This window comes from Protobothrops mucrosquamatus, unplaced genomic scaffold (genome assembly GCF_001527695.2).
Source record: "Protobothrops mucrosquamatus isolate PMUCROS unplaced genomic scaffold, P.Mucros_1.0 scaffold1833, whole genome shotgun sequence".
Taxonomy (NCBI): domain Eukaryota; kingdom Metazoa; phylum Chordata; class Lepidosauria; order Squamata; family Viperidae; genus Protobothrops; species Protobothrops mucrosquamatus.
Window position 1 is genome coordinate 95677 of NW_015387965.1, and position 18813 is coordinate 114489.

Here is an 18813-nt window from a genome sequence, read left to right on the forward strand (position 1 = left end):
TGGCAAATATTTGCAAAATGTACACAAATGTTCAAAAATACAAATAGCAACAGCATTAGCACAGAAAAACAACTGCAATAATTTATGTATGCTTAATTCTTATTTTAATCCATCTAAAGATCCATTTAAGTTCATTGAATATGCATGAAGCACTTTACTGAAGTAGTAATATAATGTTTTTCTATTTTTTTCCAAGATCAGCACATGGTTTGGACCTCCAGAAGCTGCAATTCCCACCCTCTCTCCTCGTTAGCCTTCTCTAGTTGGAATTCAACAACTGGCTTTGAGTGATGGTTTTCGTATGGTGGTGTGCTTCAACCTAACAGAGTGACATCGAGTCCTGTATGTACTGACATTTTAAAAAACTGTGTGGGTATGGCTGCATGCTACCAAAACAATATTTAAATGTTCCAAAGAGACAAATAATATATTGTAATGGTGTGTTAATAATAGTATACAGTATCGCTGAGTTGAAAGCGCGGTATAATATAAGGGAGGATATCTGCATTAAACATCACGAAGCGAACCGGTAAAGCGCGGTTGCAAAACGCTCTCACCAACCCGATCTGCAATAACAAAAGGAGGAGGAAGGGGCAAGTTGGGAGGCGCAGCTTCCCGATTTCTTGGCGGGCATGCGCTTCCTTCGCGCATGCGCTCCTAGATGAAAACAAAAAGGGCAGTGGGGTTTGCAGCGGGAGCGTCGCGCCTTTCTCTTTTTCGTTACCCGATGGCTGCTGCGTTGTTGGTGACGCTGTACGAGTACTCGCCGCTGTTCTACATTGCCTTGGTGTTCATCTGCTTCTTGGTGACCAGCGGCCTGATCATGGGCTGGTAAGCCGGGTAGCGAAAGAACAGGATGGTGGGAAGGCTGTGGATGGAATTAGGGTTTGCGCGGCGGTTTCTCGAGTCGGACCGCGAAGATCCGCCGAGAGGCTTGACCGGAGAGGGGAAGCGGGGGTGGAGTATGCCGAAAGGCGATTGTCCTCTAACCCAGTGTTTTTCAACCTTGGAAACTTTAAGATGGGTGGACTTCAACTCCCAGAATTCCCCAGCCAGCTTTGCTGGCTGGGGAATTCTGGGAGTTGAAGTCCACCCATCTTAAAGTTTCCAAGGTTGAAAAACACTGCTCTCACCGGGTACCCTCCGCTTGCCATGGACAAGGATTCCCACTGTCAGATTTTCCATAGGATGTGTGTTGGGCATGGTAGGGAGACGTGGGGTAGTCCAGTGCGTCAGGGTTGGGAATGATTCATGTGGGATTCAACATAGCCCACACTAAGGCTGTTGAAAACATCGGCAATCTTAATTAATTGCTTGTAAAGGGAAGCAGTATTAGGAACCTCACGGGTTGAGTGAGAGGCCATTTAAATGGGGAGGAATTGAACAAGATAATCGGGGGGGTGGGGGATCCAAGAGGTTTAAAGTCTGGCTACTGTGGAATAAAGCATGGGGCTTGGTAGAAAACATGTACAGTAATGGCCAAAATTGTGGAAACCTTTTGGGAAATGTGTACAGTAGAAATGCCACCTTTGGTTAAGTTTCTACCAACTTTTCTTCTAATTTCTTTATAACTGTAGCCTTGTTCACTTAATAATACTATTTTACATCGCTTTCTTGGCAACCAGTCAACTCTTTGCACCATTACTTTAATTTTATTACGTTTTACAAGCTCACTAAATGAAAGAACACAAAAAAAACCCCAACCAACTTGATAGCGATCACATAACACACTGACAGATGTCCTCCTCTCACCTTCAATACATGACATCAATAACTGGATCCTACTGTCATCTGATTGGCTCATTGCCAAAACAAGATGACACCTGATTGGCTCTCTAAACACTCATGCTCATTGGCTACAATCAGATGAAGGAAAGCTACCTGATATCAACCTAAGCAAGTTGTGCTTCCTTTTTCTGGTTATTTGGCTATAACAGACATGTCAAACTCGCGACGTCACATAACATCGTGCAACGTATCGGGATGGTTTTGCCATTGCTGGCAATGGGGTGGGCACAGCTTCCACGTGACGCGTCCGGCCCACAGGCCAGCAGTTTGACACCCCTGGGCTATAACTTTTCATAGAATACAGATAATTGAACAAACTATGTTGCATTACATTCTTGATTAAATTATCTTTCCATTGATATATAATTTTATGGTACTATTCCAAAAAAAGTGGTGTTATTAGCCATCATACCTCAAAAATACACTTTTCCCAAAAGGTTTCCACAATTTTGGCCACTACTGTACAAATCTTTGTTTATTTTATTATGCTTTAAGTTACACTGAAGAATGGGTTACACTCTGTCCTTTCAGGTCTCTAATTCTATGATTACAAACATTTTGTACTCCTTAGGTTTGGATGGGATGTTCCTGTGATTCTGAGGAATTCAGAAGAAACTGAATCAGTTGTGAAAGTGTCTCAGAAACAGATGCAGCAAGTGAAAAATCCATTCAGTTTAGAAATCAAAAACCCAGAAATCACTTCAGCTTCAAGTCAGTATATTGTATATAATATTTGTTGACATTTTCTGTTTTTTCTTGTTTCCTCCATTTTTATTTCTATTTGCCACAAGAAGTGGATGCAGTTTTGGTGATTTAATCTGAAAGCATGTTTATCTTAAATCACTTCTGTTATTATCCCTCCTTAAGCAATAAGCATGCAAAAGAAAATAGAGAAACTTTTTAAGGAAAATTCTGCCCCTTATTGGTTTTAATTTGCACTATAAACTTAACTGAAATAAGAATCACTGTGGGGGGAAAAACACTCAATTTATTTGTGGATAATAATTCTCTGTCCTTGTGGATGTGGGAGCTGAAGCACTATAAGCTCATTACAGAGAATCACTAGAAAGTATGCAGCTGTTTCATTGGTTAATTTTACATGACAAGAATTAGGTCTATTAATAGCACAATTTAACTGACAGTTTTAATCTGAATATATTTATAACCTTATATGGCCTCAAAAAGATAATGGGCCAGCTTTGGAATGCTTTAGATTTTCACTGCTTTTGAGCATGGAAATTTGAAAGAGTAGGAGAATATTAGATAATTTATCTCCTATAAAGTAGCATGATATGAAGATAATATTTTGTATCCATTGTTGAGTTTTGAGTAGCACAATTCTTTGTTATACATTTGTATCATTGTTTTCATTTACCTCAAGATGGCATTACTCTGGTATCTAATTGCTTGGAAGACTGTCTCCTTACATGCTATTGGGGCTGCAGCGTGCAAAAGGTTCATGATGCTCTGCAGAAACATGCTTACAGCTTTCGAATAAAAACTCCCCAGTCTTTTGAGGATGCAATGTGTCATGAGTATCTCTATTGTCAACAGTATTGGTATCCTTTAGTGAAGCTTGTGTATTTTCAATTTTGCACAAACATACAGTGGGAATTTCTCCTCGTAAATATAGCATGTACTAGTAAACAATGCTTCATTGTGGTTGCAAAGAAAAAATAGAAAAATAAGGGGAGTGACAATGTTCCATGCCCTTGACCAGTCATTAATGTCTTTATGCCAATTTTGATTTTAATTATTTATGCTTAAATTAAACTTTAAACATTGCATGCATTTTAAAAGTTAACTTCATTTGTTTTGAGGCAAAATTTCTGCATTTTTTTTAATGTTTATACTAATCCAGGGAAGTTATTCAGCACATGCTGCCTTCTTAGTGATTAGCTATTTTTGCCCCTGCAGAGTGAAATCCAGTATTTGTAAGACTGGGCATGCTTTGAAAATGATTTGAAAAAATTACATTGGAATTCAGATGATCATAGCATCTCTCTGCTACTATTTTTTTAAAGTTGCTGTGCTTTGTTTTGTTTTCTGATTTATATGTAAGCTTGAAAAATGACACAATTGTGATAGTCCCAATAAATCAATTCAGCTCATTAAAATACAGGTATATATCCTCAATTACCACAATTGGAACTGGCAATTCCATTGCTAAGCGAGTCATGTAATTATTGCCTCATTTCCCGGCAGTTGTTAATCAGATTATCTAGGGTGACACTTCATATGACTGCAAGTTGCAATTTTACTGCTGGCTTCTCTGTTCATTCTGCCTGTAGGAAGTCAGCTTTGAAGTGTGTAAATAATGATCACAGGAATGCTGCAATAATCATAAGTGTGAAGACCGGTTGCAAACTTACTTTTACAGTGCCATTGTAACTTTGAAGGCTCACTAAACAGAATATCAGTAAGAAAGGACTATGTCTTTTTTAAGGCTCATATGGAAGTGTCTGCTTTTACAAATGACGGTATGGTGCTTGTATAGCTTCTAACATTCTTCTTCCAAATCATTTTCAAAGCATGCTTAACTCCAATATGTCTACCGCTAGACAGACAAGTTGATAGAATGAATTATATGTACTCCCTGGGCAAGTGAATATTTCAGAATAATTTGAAAGATTAATGATGAAAGCAAAATCCTTATATTTGAACTGAAAGTTACTTATGCAATGCTGGACGTTGTTTGTAGGAGCTAGTAAAATAAATGCAACTATTTAAAGGTTCAATCCTAATTTCTGTGCTCCTGAATAATTAACAGATAGTTATTCTTTTGTCTCAGGTGAAAGCAGTTGAGATTGTAGAATAGTGGTTGTTATATAGTTTGAACTTCTTTTGTAAATTTGATGGCATGATTAGCATAATAGTCTTTATTTGTGACAACTAAGACTGTTCCTTGACACAACAAAGCATAAAGAAGACAGAAAAAGAGGAAAAGCATAGCCAATTACCAGAAGTAACAAAAATCCATGATTTTGGTCTAGTGCCTAGATCTCGATACCCACTAGTGGTACTGTTAACCCTTGCTGATGAAGGCAACAGAGAAATCTATGACATTGTAGGTAATCTCCACATTTTTTTAAACAGGGAGGAATTTGTGTTGTCCTATACATTATAAAAAAATTACTGCTGAATAGAATTAAGATGTTTGAGCTTTTTGATTTCTGTTACAGAACTTTCAGTTTTAATATGAATTTCTTCAGGTTTAAAACCATAACTGCCGGTAACTCTGGAAACTGAAAAAAGTGCAATTATTGAAAATTATAATTATAAAATTATAAAACCACTGATGGTCCTTGGAAATGGTATAGGTGATTATTGATGTGGATATAGTAAGAAGTTGAATGAATTTAATGAATCTTTTGTCATTTTCTTTTTTAAAAATGTATTTTTGCTGACTTAGGGCTATGTAGTCATCATTTTTTTAATGGTAATGTAGTGCTCTATATAAAAGAGGGATTTGGAAGCTACTGACTAGATGTCTATGGAGATTCTGAGTCATCCAGGTCATAGTTATCCTAAAGATGCTTTTTCACGAGGCAACTGGAGGCAAGTTTGTTGGATGAGAAGCAAAACCGTCTTCAAAGAAAAACAAGAAAGTCTAGTTGCCCCGTGACAAAGCATCTTTGGGAGAGCTACTGACTAGGTTTCTGCAACTTGCTACTTCCCAAACGTGTTAAAATTTCAACTCCCATAATTCCCTAACTAGTATGGCTGAAACAGAATTTTAGAAATCATTCCAAACATAGTTCTTGACCTCATCATATCTCATGAATTTACAAATTATACCTGTCTCAGGTAAAAAAAAATACCAAAAACCCCTCACTATTCTTACTGCTTATAGGAAAATCTTAATATTTCAGCAAGCTTTTAACTTGCATAGTCAACTAATGAAGCCAAACTGATTTTCTTAGGTGATCTTAAAATATCACATGACACAAATCACAATCAGCAGGAGCAATAGTTCATTGGAATCTTGTTTGGAAACTAAATGTATTAGTTATTTTCATAATAAATTATTGAAATAAAGGTTACATAGTGATTGCCTTTTTGTTAAGGTATAGCCAATCTGAGTTCAAAATAACTTCAAACCATTTCACAGCTAATGGAAGCATTTATATAAAAACAGTAATTATGACCACATAGATCAGTTAAATCACAGGGTATTAATAGGCAAGTATCATATTCAAAGTAGGTGCTTGATTCACAGCTCTAAAATGAAGTGATTGGAAAGATAGAATAAACATAGTAATAATTATGTGTGTATAGCACAGGCTTAAAAATATATGTGTGGGTTTGAAGCTGACTCAAGATTAACAGGTGCATTTTTCATATGTAAAATCTATAATATTAAAACTTTTGGAGACTCAAGTTAAAATGAATTAACAATTGATATCACCTGTTAACATTTTTAGCTATGCTGTGGTCTGGTTGAGGTTTGCTTGAACTGAAAGGGACAGTGTGCTGAAATAAATATTTCTGTCTTTCTTAAGATTTCAATGGTATCAATAATACATATTCCAGATGCCAGTTACAGGCTTTCCTGCCGGATACTGTATCAGTATCTCCTTTTGGCCCAAGGTCAATTTCATGATCTAAAGGTAAGCTTTCAGATTCATTTTCTAGAACAGGGGGGGGCTTTTTGTCAAAGATTGCTCTCTTCAAAAAGACAAAAAAGTTGAAGCCCCAGAATTGAGAGGCAGGGTGAGACAAGGGTTCCCACAGATAAAGAAATGGACCCTTCATAAGCCCCCATTGGAACCACAGTGTTGCAGAGAGAAAAATGAGCTTTCCAGGGATTTTGAACAAATAGCCATAAAACCAGAAAAAGGAGTATGTTCTTTAAACCAGCAGGTTTTTTTTATTACACACATCTAGAACTGATTTTTAATTGGTGCAGAAGTCTTGTGTAGTGATGCATCAAATAAGAGCAAAACTTTTTTATACATCAGCAAATCTATAATCTTTCGTAATTGAAGACTATAATTGTCTGGATTCTCTGAAGCAAGTTTTTCCAGTCTGCCTCTCTAAATTTCCCCTGTGCATTCATCATTAGGTTTGTTGACAAACATTCTGGGCTCATTTCATACATTAGGTTAAATTAAATTATGGCTTACATCATTATTGTTGAATTCCCAGATCAAAATAAGCCAAAAACAAATATGCCTTATTACAGTTTTGCTCCTATTCCTGCACTCTAAAAACTAATCATTTTTATATTATCACAGTCTTGTAAATCTCAGTCAGTGCATTTGATAGAAATTTTTTATCTGTTCCCCCCCCCCTAGGCTCCTCTTGCAATGGGATTCCAGTAGAAAGTAAAGTTATTCCACAGTTAGGGAAGTCTCTCTTGTGATTTTCTTTATGCATTTATCTGAATAGCAGGACTCAGTGCACTTTTCGCATGTTTCTGAGAACATGGTGAAAATGGGCACCATTCTCTTTCTTTTCCACTAACTTTCTACTGTCACTATTTTCCATTTCCTAATTTTCCACTGTTGCCCAACATGCCAGTGAAATGCCTTTTTCGTTGCATTATTTTTCATTCCCCTCTCCCTTATCTGAGGCTCCCCAATTGCTGATCATGAAACTGCAATTGTAGTATTTGCTCCCTAAATTCTTTTTTTACAGAAGAGATCTTGACTAGGCCATAAGGAGCCTTGGGTATCCATATTTTGGCTCAAAATTACAATCTTACATATTTTGTTCCTAAAATAGTATTCCTCACTGTCAATAAACTTCAACTCTGGAACTTCCACACATCTTAAACTTGCTTAAACACTATCCTAAAGTGACATATGGATACCTATTGAATCCACAAACACCTTCCTTGGTGTTTGCCAAGCTTCCAGCCTAATCCAAATGTTTAGCTTTTGAGAAGAAACAAATGTCAACATAATGTTATTTCTAAGAGAGACTCTATGTTTGAAATACACTCCATTTGGTTTATTAGAAAATAAAAATAAGTCTTTGCATTTTACATAGAAATGTATCAATTTTCCCAGAAAGGGGACAAAGGTAACTGAGCATCAGGGAGTATTCTGTTAAAACTGCCCTTTTTTTTAATCGCTTACCTGCCAATGCATTTAATTTGGGAAGGGGCAAGGCTTCCCCCAAGAGCCATGTTGCAGGAGTGACCACAACGTGTTCTGAAATTCAGCATGTATATGATAGTCCATAAAGGTGAAGATTCCTACTTTGTCCTAACCTAAGGTTTAGAGGGAGGAAAAGAGATATTTGTAAATGTTGGTTTCTTTTTTCTAATTTTTCCCATCTTTCCTCCACCAGCAACTGTTCATGTCTGCCAACAGCAATGCATCCTCTCTAAGTGACTCTTTCTCCGGTGAAAGGACTGAAGACCACGTCCTGCTTGAAAAGGTTGAGTTGGTGGAGACCGAGTCAGAAGTGCTGGAGGAGAGCAGCAAGGACTGCATCGTCTGCCAAAATCGAGCAGTCAATTGGGTGCTTCTTCCTTGCCGACACACCTGCCTATGCGATGAGTGCGTGAAGTATTTCCAGCAGTGCCCCATGTGCCGGCAGTTTGTGAGAGAGTCATTTCCATTACGCAGTTAAGAGAAAGTGAGCCTTGCAAAAGAAGTTCCTGTGTGTTGTACTTATCAGGGACTCTGGCAAAGGATGGATAAACACTTCAGCTGTTGGTTTTTGCAACAGTATCTTTGATCTCACATTTCCTTCTACTTGAATGATGTTTGGTGCCTGGAAAACTCTGAAGCAGCATTTTTATTTTCCTTAACAAGGCACTCAGAAGCATCACTGTGAAGGCCAATGACATAAGGAGTCTCAATTTAGTCTTCAGGAATGGGACAAAGGGAGAAGACCTTTAGGCAACAGAAGCAATGCACTGAACAATGAAGGACATATTTACAGAAAAAGAAATCTTTTTTAAGTATTTCCAGGACATATTATTTTTAGTGTATTCCAACCAACACAGAGCATATGGGGAACAAATATCCTCATATGTAAGAGACATTGGCAATCTTTATTTATTTATAATGATATTAGAGTAAATATCACATAGCTTGGCTTTCAGCCATTAGCAGTGTTGCACTTTTTAAGTTATAGTAGGAAGGGGGGGAAAGGAAATACATAACAATTCTCTGCATAGGTTCAGATGTCTTTTATGTATTCCAGCCTTTGTCAGCTTCGTAATCTTGAAGTGATGTAGGCTGGAAGTTCTAGAGTGCTGACATATCTGGAATTGCCAAGTTGGGGATGGCTGGTATAGTCAGTTTTCTTGGGCTTGCTGGATCTAAGTGTTTACATTCATTTGCAGATGCAAGTATGGCATTGAGTGTGAATTGTTTCTCCCAACAAAAGGATGTCTACAAGATGCACATTCAAGCAAATATTAATTGAACCGCAAATCAGTTTCCGCTTGTCTTGTTCTTGGACACTAAAAATTCATTTGCCTTAGACATGACATGGGTGATGTCATGAAAGGCTGATGTGGTCCAAACTCAGTGTGATGTAAATGAGTCTTTTGACAAAGGAGAGTTCATTTGAAGACTGTTATGCCTTTGAGTAGAAATGTTTTGTGTAGATCTTGCCTCCTGTCCAAGATGCCACTTCTTGTCAGCAAGTGTTGTCAGCGTTTGGACACCTCGCTCTGACTTATCCAAATTCCAGACATAATTTTAGCCCCCGTAGCAATTGTATGGTTTAGTTGAAATTAGAAGATGTCTGCATTCATGCATACATCATGCATAGCCATAATTTCATTATCTGTTTTTGGTTGAGAATCTAGCCGATTCTGGTTTATTAAAACAAAACATGGGTTACAATATTTTCTTTAATGTGTGAATCTAAACAATGACTATGTTTCCTACCTCAGATAGAATTATAATCAGCATTGTCACCCTTTAGGGTCATGTTAGTAACATGGAACACTAAGCCCTGTTGAATGAGAGAAGATGGGCAGCCAATACATTTTACTAATAAATAAACATACAAACAAACACTAGCTTCTCTGCATTCAGAGTACCAAAAGTGAATATGGAAAAAAAATATTACTTTCCACTTTTTATTTTCCATCTATAAAACTTACATAATTCAGCCATTGTGGATTCACACAGCTTGCTGTGGTGTGCCAAACTATCAGGTTGTTGCTTATTCAGTAAGCAGTAGCTTAATGTAATGGTCAGCAATCACTTCAAGTGCCAGATGTTACCACCATCTTAAATTATGGCACAGCCCACTCCGTACCTTACATTGAAGTATTATACAGCCTTGCTATCTCATTCAGAAAAAATTGTGAGATTTTTGTATTCATACCTAAAATTTCCAAATATGTCAATTTTAAAAAAATAATGTTGGGATACCTCTGTTGATCTGTGGCTGAGCACAATGGGATTACCTCTCTTTCACTCCATTCCAAAGTCTCAGTGAGCAAAATTATTATTTTTATTTCTGTATGTACAAGAGCTATCATTACATAATAAAGAGAACAATGTACTCTGCATATGAATGAAAGGAACTAGGTCAGTGATGGCGAACCTTTTAGACACCGAGTGCCCAAAAACTGCCCCGCCCCCTGCCCGCCCGCAGGGCCACCTACCACCTCCATGGCCCACCACAGCAGATTGGCCAGGTGGCCCTGCAGTGCCATAGCAGCCACACACTCCGCCCGCGCCCTGCAGCATCATCTGCGTGCAATGGGGTGCGAGGGTGGAGTCTTGTCCTGGCTGCCATGTCCTTCACTGCACTGCTCTGCGCAGGCCGCACCTGTGGTCGACTCTCCTCTGGGGGGGCTGCTGGTGAGGCTGTGGGGGGAAGCGGGGCTTGGGTGACGGTGCCTGTGCCCACAGAGAAGGCTCTGAGTGCCGCCTCTGGCACACATGCCATAGGTTCGCCACTACTGAACTAGGTTATACTTTTAGAAAGTCTGGTTTTTTACTCATGTTTATTTCAGATTTGGTGTACAAGCTAAAGAACTAGCACCGTTCTGTTTTCTTTCCATCCTCCTCTTTAACCTTGAAATATATGCTCAGTGAGAAATTTATTTCCTTATCTTATTTGTAAAAAAGGAAGATAAAATCTTTCTGTAATTATTTCAGAATCATCAGAATTTACTGGTCTATATTCCATAGAGAGACTTGTCAATAGATGCCAATATTCCTTGTGCCTGCCAGACACACAGACAATATTGAGTTGGATGGACCAATAATCTGAAGTGGTAGAAAGTAGCTTCTAATCTTAGTAATCTTAATTAAGATGCTTGTCAGTGTGGACACTTTGGGGGGGGGGAGCGGTCAGCCCCAAATCCTATTCCAGATGGGTAAATCTGAGAGGGATGCTAGGAGAAGAATGCAAGGAGAGGACCTATTGCATAGAATGTCAGTCCTATAATGGTGGGGGTAGCCTTCTAATCTTCATAGTCCTGCTTATATGAGGGAGAAATACTTAGGACAGCAAAAATTCCTTGCTTCTCGCCAGACATGCTGGCTTCACATAACATAGTTATTTAATTAAACCAGTGTTCTGATTTAAATCATACATTATATTTTATGATTTTTAATACTGTTGTACACCACCCATAGTCAATTCTTGTGAGATAGGTGGCCATATAAATATAAATACAAAATTTAATATCTGGATTCACACAACATGCTAAGCCATAAGAACTACACTTGGTTAATATTTACCCATCTACAAAACATAACTGTTGTGTCACTTTAATTCTAAATAGGTACCATCTCAGCTCCCTTTGATCATTATAGGCCTCAGGGTAGCCCAGGATTCCATCTGTGGCTCCAGAAGCACCCCAAGACCGTACCTATCATTTTCAGTAGCCAAATAGTGAGATTACTTTTACTCGGTTGCAGAGGTTTCTGAGAAAGTTAGTGAGACTTCTAGAGATACTTTTGAGATAAATGTTGCCATCTCTCACTTAAAAGGCCTCATAAAAAAGAAGAAGAAAAATGAAACCGTTGCCATATTTTTGATTTGCCAGCAAGTTGCCAGCCTGTGATTTAGAAATACAATACTTGCCCACCTTTGATTTTCTCCAGGAATTTCAGTTCCTCATCACCACTGCAAAAACAATCAGTGGAACAACCTGCCTCCATAAACTGTGAATGCTCCAACACTGGAAGTTTTTAAGAAGAGACTGGACAGCCATTTGTCTGAAATGGTATAGGGTTTCCTGCTTGAGCAGGGGGTTGGTCTAGAAGACCTCCAAGGTCCCTTCCAACTCTATTGTTGTTGTTACAAAGTTATTAAGTAAGTTGGACTAAGAGCAATTGGCCCCTATTCACCCAGTAAGTTTCCATGGCTGAGGCTGGAACCACACCTCGGTCTCAGCCCATTACACCAGGATTCCTGTTGTTGTCCATGGCAAAATATAAAATACCATATGCATATAAATACTTCCTTGAGCCTAAATATCAATGTTCACTCTCTGATATGCTCCAGAAGTAGCAAAAGGCAAAGAAGTTTGGAAAGCAAAATTAACTAATGGTAAAGGAGTGATTATTTGCAGATTGTTAATTATATCTACTGGCCTTGTTTACATGCAGACATTCATTCCGTTGTTCATTCCATCTCCAGGGTCTACAGCTGATCAATCCATGCAAACAGTTTTCCCCTGTCAGTGATGCCACCAGCTGATTTTTCATCCCTACCTCCATCATCTGTTGTTTTGTCAGCCTCTCAGGGCTGTCAGTGTCTTGATTAAGAAAATCTGAAACTCCTTCAAATGTGATACCAGAGACAGTGCTGTAACTCCTAACAGATGGCTTCTGTTCTGTTGGCACGATGTATTTCATGTTTGCTTAATTAGTTGCATGTCATATTGAAAGCTGAAACGTGTTTGCATGCCAGGCAGAAGCACATAAGAGAAAGACTGGCCTCAGCCCTTATGTATAGCCTTCTTAAGCTAGATACCCTCCAGATATATATTTTGTAGAATCAAAACAATGGCATGAACTTTAGAGGTTATCTCATCCAATGTGCTATTCAATGCAGGGTCCGCTAGAAAATCCTCAACAGATGACCATCCAGCCTCTGAAGAACTCCTATGAAGAAGAATCTATCACATGTAGCAAGTTGTTCCACTGGCTGCCAAATTGTATATATGGAAACAGATATTAAAATCCCAACACATTTGGAAGATGCTCAGCTGATGATGTCTGGGTTCAGAAACCATATGAAGCTATGACTTTTAACTGGCTTTTTTTAAAAAATGCCCTGGTTCATGCATAATACTCAGCCATAAATCATGGTTTACAGCTATAATGGCTGAGTTCAAGCATTATCACACCAAACCAAAACCAAGTACAGTTGGGTAATCTATCAACCCCAACCATACAGTATAGCTATGATGTTCCAAGCAAAAGGCGATCTTATCTGGAGAAGTATTGCTCTATACTGTACTCTTTGCAGTATTTATTTTGACTGGACCAGAAGAAGGAAAAAAAGGCCAAACCTCTCTAGACAAGAACCCATCAGTTCTTCCCACTTAGTGAACTAGAACTCTCAAAATTCCTCAGTTCTGCAGCCGAATGAGTGCTTCGCTCAATGTTAGAGCATATATTTTGCACGCAGAAAGTTATTTCTAGCATTTCCATTTCAGAAATGTATTTGGCTGATTGTGGGATTTATGCCCACGGCATGCCAGTCTGTAACATTTTACAATAAGATATTAAACACTATTGAATAACAGCATTGAATAAAACAAATCAATAATAATGCATAAACAGCCCCCTACAAAGTCCTCAAGGTGTAGAGGTAAAATGCAAAACAAAACAAAACCAAAAAAGCCCTGGATGGGAATGCTTGTTTATAAAAATAGGTCTTTGATTTCTCTTAAGATCAGCATGTAAAGGCAAAGGCCACTTCTCAGGTGCAGGGAGCTCCTGGCCTACTTGTTTCTAACTGGTCTTCTTAGCAATGCCTGTAATAAGCCCACAAATGACAAACACCACTCTCAACTAGTAAGGTGATAGACAAGGTGTTTCTGTAGGTAAGCAGGACTCAAGACATAAGAGGACTTGTTTGTAAAAAAAAAAAAAACCCATACAAGAAGCTAGTGAAAGAGTCACATGTTCCTGGAGGGAAACACGCAACAAAAGATTGGTTGCTGAATTTTGGACCCACCACAGTCTTGGTTTCCTTCAAAGATTCCTGTACATAAAATGCATTCTATCTGAGAGGTGGATAGCATATGGATCACAAAGGCCAGGTCAACATTGTCCTTAGAAGGGCAGAATTTAGTAAGTGAAGCACACTTAAGTGGGGTCAAGCACATCTCTCACTACTTTGCTCACATCCAGAGTATAAGCCCTTTCCTTCAGGGGGAATGTCACTCCATCCAAGGTTGGCAACATCCCTTCCAAAGAATAAAATTGTCACCAATCCTCACACTTTAGCTTCAGTTTTAATCCTTCATCCAGGCTGCATTCCAGTTGAAGCAGGAGGTAACCATAAATGCCAACACATCTTAAAAAAAAATCTGGATTATCCACATAAAGATGGCACCTATGATTTTTATAGTTTTATGATTGTTTTTATATATTTGCTGTTTAATTGTATGCCACCCAATATCACTTCCTGTGAGATGGGGGGGCATATACATTTGATCAATCCTTCCATCCATCACTACTGTCTCTTCTTCTCATTTCCAGCTATGTCTCCTACTTTACAGCTCCAGTTCTGTCTCCACCGCTAACATCTATTATCATTCTCTCAAAGTTCCAGAAGTTGAGTTTCCTATTTCCCAATTCTTGGTTAATTCATTATATCCAATTCATTTGTTTCTCATTAATCCAGTTCTCATAAATCTAAAGTAGAAGAGAACATCTGTAGCTCAGGGTTGAACTGTGGAGTACTTGGTGCTCTCTGAGCTTGGTTGTTTGGTTGCAGACATTTCATTACCCATATAGGTAAATCATAAATCTTCCATTAATATTAAGGCAGTATTTCTATTGCAAGCTTGCAGACTCCATGTCAGATCTCAACATCTGCCTGCCATATTTGTATCAATATCCAGAGTCTTCACAAGTACTTGATCTACATTATTTGATGTGAAAAAAAATAAACCTAGCCAGTTTTTTAAAGGTTAAGCAATATATTAAACAAAACAAAAAGTTTTGCTGTATGGAAAAAAATATTCAAATGTTGGAAATAAAATTGGAAAAACTTTGGGCAATACAGTAGGCAATAAAATAAGATGCAATTGCCATGTACCTTTAAACTCCCCGTTTTTAAAAGCAATCACCTGAAAAGTCAATATTATACAACTCTGAAATTGTCAAACCTGCCTGAAGTGAAAAATTTTCTATAGAAAAATTTGACACTGGAAAATTTCCAAAAACATTTTTAGTTTGGGTATTTTGTCCCATATTCCTGCACAAAACTATAGGGCTACCAAGTATCTTTGCTGCTCTCTATTGGTCATCCAGACATCTGTAGTGCAGATATGGTATGCCTAACTTTGGTTTGGGATAGCAAGGCCATTCACACAGCTAATATTTGATTGATGTCTGATTCCACTGTCAGGCTAGAACCAGGAAAATATAAATTCAACCTTTTCTTGACCATAAAATTTGCTGACTAACTCACCTACTATATTTATCTGTAATGTAACTGTTTGGCTTTCATTACTGCCTTGTATGAAATCAACCACTATAGTTAGTAAACCACGTTTTAGTATGAAATAGGTACTCAACAATGTGTGATATGTTCAAGACACATTAACTCGGTCCCCCACATTCAATTACCTCAGCTACAAATTCTCTTATACTATATGTTGATCTAACAGCTCCACTAGATGGCGCTTCCTTGTTACTTTGCTTAGGTTCAAGGATGATAATCGCCTGTACAGTTGTCAGTATTTATCCCACACAGATTTCAGCGTAATTGCTCTAAAGTGGCTCTTCAATCAGGTGCGACTTATTGCAATCCTGAGTAGCATAACAACTGTAGGACCAGGCCAAAGTGAAATCATCTTCTTGCCCCATACTGGACTTTTTTTCCACACCTACCTAACTTCCTAGAAACCTAGATTGTGGGGAAATTATTTTGATTAAGTTATGATTAGCTTAACCATGTTTTATTGGATAAGTTGCAAGAGTTAGGCTGATGCAAGAGTTACTTAATTCATTTCTGGTATTTCTGCATTGCCCAGCTCAAAACTGACTCCTGACAGTTTATATATTTTTTAAAAAAAAATGAATGCAAGAGACATTCAACCACAGAAATAGACTATAACATGCTAAGCCATTAAGTCTCTTAGATAAGAAAGACCAGTTTCCAGAGATCCAAAATGGTGGAATTTTCAGGTTCAGAAAATCCAGTAAAACTGAAATTTAAAACAATACTAGGCACATGCTTGCTGAGATTTCTAATTGTTGTGTGAGCACACTATGGGTAATTATAAAGCTCAGATCTAAATCATGGTTTACCAAAGCTTTGCAGCAATTAGCAAATTTGAGGAAATTTACAAGGGGAGAGGCTCTAGAGTAACCAAAGCAGCAGCTGTACCCTATGAAAAGCAGCCATTTCTCCTTGCCACCCCTCTAAATGCCCCCCTCCCATATTTAGAGGGTTCAGCTTGCTCTGAATGTGATAAAACTATGTCCTCCAACCTATTGCCAAGGTGTGCAGATAGGATTAGAACACTCATCTCTTCAGCCCATAGGGTCGCCAAATTCAGTGATGTACATTTAAAAACAAAAACTAATTTAACAGAATTCAATCTTGTCCTCTCCACTGCTACCGTTATTTTTTCTGGAAAATTAAAATTCCGGGCTAACTGTGTCTTTTCTCTGTAAGATACATCAAATTCTTTAAAAGCTAAAGTTTTAACTTTTCTAAGGTTCACTTAGAAAGAAAAAGGGTTTACTGGAAAGAAAAGTGGATCAGGACAGATATGAGGCAGCATCAGAAAAGTGCATAGAGTTCCCCAAGATATATCTCATCTAGATATCTATCAGACTTCTGCCTCCAAGATGCATTAGGATAGTAAGTCCCAGAATTGCTAGCTACCATAGCCGTGGACCTCTGGATTCAGCAGTCTCAATTCAGTTTTCAGAATGTTCCTTCTAAATCAGGGAGCTGGTAAGAGGAATGTAGCAATCAAACCAGGCATTTGCACACGTGAAAGCAAACATTTTAAATGACAGCACACCTCAGTTTCAGGAAGGGAAGTATTTTGTAGCAATTAAATGAGATCTTGAGGAAGCCTGAAAGCTTACCAATGTACCGGTATTTTTGCCTTACTTTAGCACAGTGTTTCTCAACCTTGACAATTTTAAGGCATGTGGACTTCAACTCCCAGAATTCCACAGCCAGCTATGCTGGCTGTGGAATTCTGGGAGTTGAAGTCCACATGCCTTAAAATTGTCAAGGTTGAGAAACACTGGCCTCAAGAGAAGGGGGGGGGGGAACAGACAATGACAATACCTCTGGAATCTGTCTCCTTCAGGGATAAGATTACTTCTGCCACTGAAGCCCAAGACTTTCTGTCCAGGAGGAAGGGGAGCCCTGGAAGTGTACTGGCCCAAGAAACTGCAGGAAAGAAATCCCTATTCTGATGACTGAATGAGGTGATAAAAACATCTAAAGTTCTTTTGTTTGTGATTATCAGCCAAAATTGAAAGGTATGTAGAATTCTTTTTTTGTTATCCATTGGGACTGCTGATCAGTCAAGGGAAAGAACAGTCCTGATTAAGGACAAGGTCAGAGAAGAGGAGGATGGGCCTTGCATTTGTCGTTTGGCTTACAACTCTTATTAGTTTCAACTGTTTTGAACAAGAGGAACTGAATACCACAAATAAAGCAGCTGTAGGAAAATCACTAAAAATGAAGAACACACTCAAGCCATTTTCCTTCCATGGATTTCCTACTTCAGGCAAATTAGCTAAAGAGTAAATATCTTTGTAGAATGGCTAGTATGTCTCCTTAAAAGCTACAAATTGCATTGCCTCTACCTGGAGAAGATCCTTTGTTAAGCAAATAGTGTGTTTTCTCCCTGCTGATTTACTCAGGAAGCGCTCCTCAGTTTAGAAGACAACACTTTGTTCTGTGAGGCTTATTTTGATGCATACTTATTCAGAACTTCCAGGTGATCCAGATATGGCAGAACATGCCATTTGCTGCATTTAAGGTCTATCCAGGTTTCTGTTGCCCAGAAACCTATTTGGCTGTTTCAAAATCAAAGTATATGGGTTACAAGTCCATGTATACATCTGTACATTGGTTGGAAAAATATCTTAAGTATCTAGTTTGCTGAACTTGCTAAATTCTAAGCTATGGTTTACAAACTGTAATAGACAAAGCCAACTATAAATCAGAAAAATATAAACCAAGTTCTCTTATGGCTTAGTTTAAGGTATGAAGCAGCTGACTGCCTTATATTTAGATTATAGATTTCTCCAACATACCCATCCTTTGAATGGAGGTAAAAGGTAAATTTCCTTAAGTAAAAGGTACTGTAAATGTCCATGACTTCATGGACATATCCATATAGTTTTCTCGGCAGCAATATGAAAATAGATTGCTGTTGTCTTCTTTCAGGATTTTTTTTTTAACTTTGCCACCTAGCCTACACTCCTGATATCTCCTGGAGGAACCTATCCAAGTTCTATTAAGGTCCAGACCTCCTCAACTCCCAAGCGTAGATAAGGTTGCCCAGGTGGTGCCCCCTGCTGAGATTCTGAATCCATTCCTATACATGAGTTATTTTTGAAATTAAAACCTTTGGGGCTTATAGAAATGCTAAAGCAGCAACATAATTTCACATATTCTAGATTTTGTTTTGAGATATTAAGAACAAAATGATATCTGCTAATAATAGCATTAGTGAATCAGATCATTCGTCATGGAGATTTCTGAAAGATTTCTAAATGAAAGATGGATGCCAAAAATGTCAATTCTGATCTTGGTAGAGAAAATTATCCAGCTAGGAAAATCCCAGCTTTTTCAACTTTGAATTCTGGATACTTAAAAGCCACATGGGTAGGGAAGGCAGCTTTAGTCCATGAAGTTCATGGCAAAAAA

At 38.2% G+C, this 18813-nt stretch overlaps 1 protein-coding gene across 1 annotated transcript; it reads left to right on the forward strand.

The window, feature by feature from the left end:
- The first annotated feature begins 711 nt into the window (after positions 1–711).
- Positions 712–9737, forward strand: CGRRF1 (cell growth regulator with ring finger domain 1). Its single transcript, XM_015823315.1, has 6 exons — positions 712–831; positions 2360–2499; positions 3170–3347; positions 4708–4855; positions 6291–6398; positions 8086–9737. Exons 1-6 carry the CDS (start codon positions 728–730, stop codon positions 8368–8370), a joined length of 963 nt encoding a protein of 320 aa, XP_015678801.1. The 5' UTR covers positions 712–727; the 3' UTR covers positions 8371–9737.
- The last annotated feature ends 9076 nt before the right edge of the window (positions 9738–18813 follow it).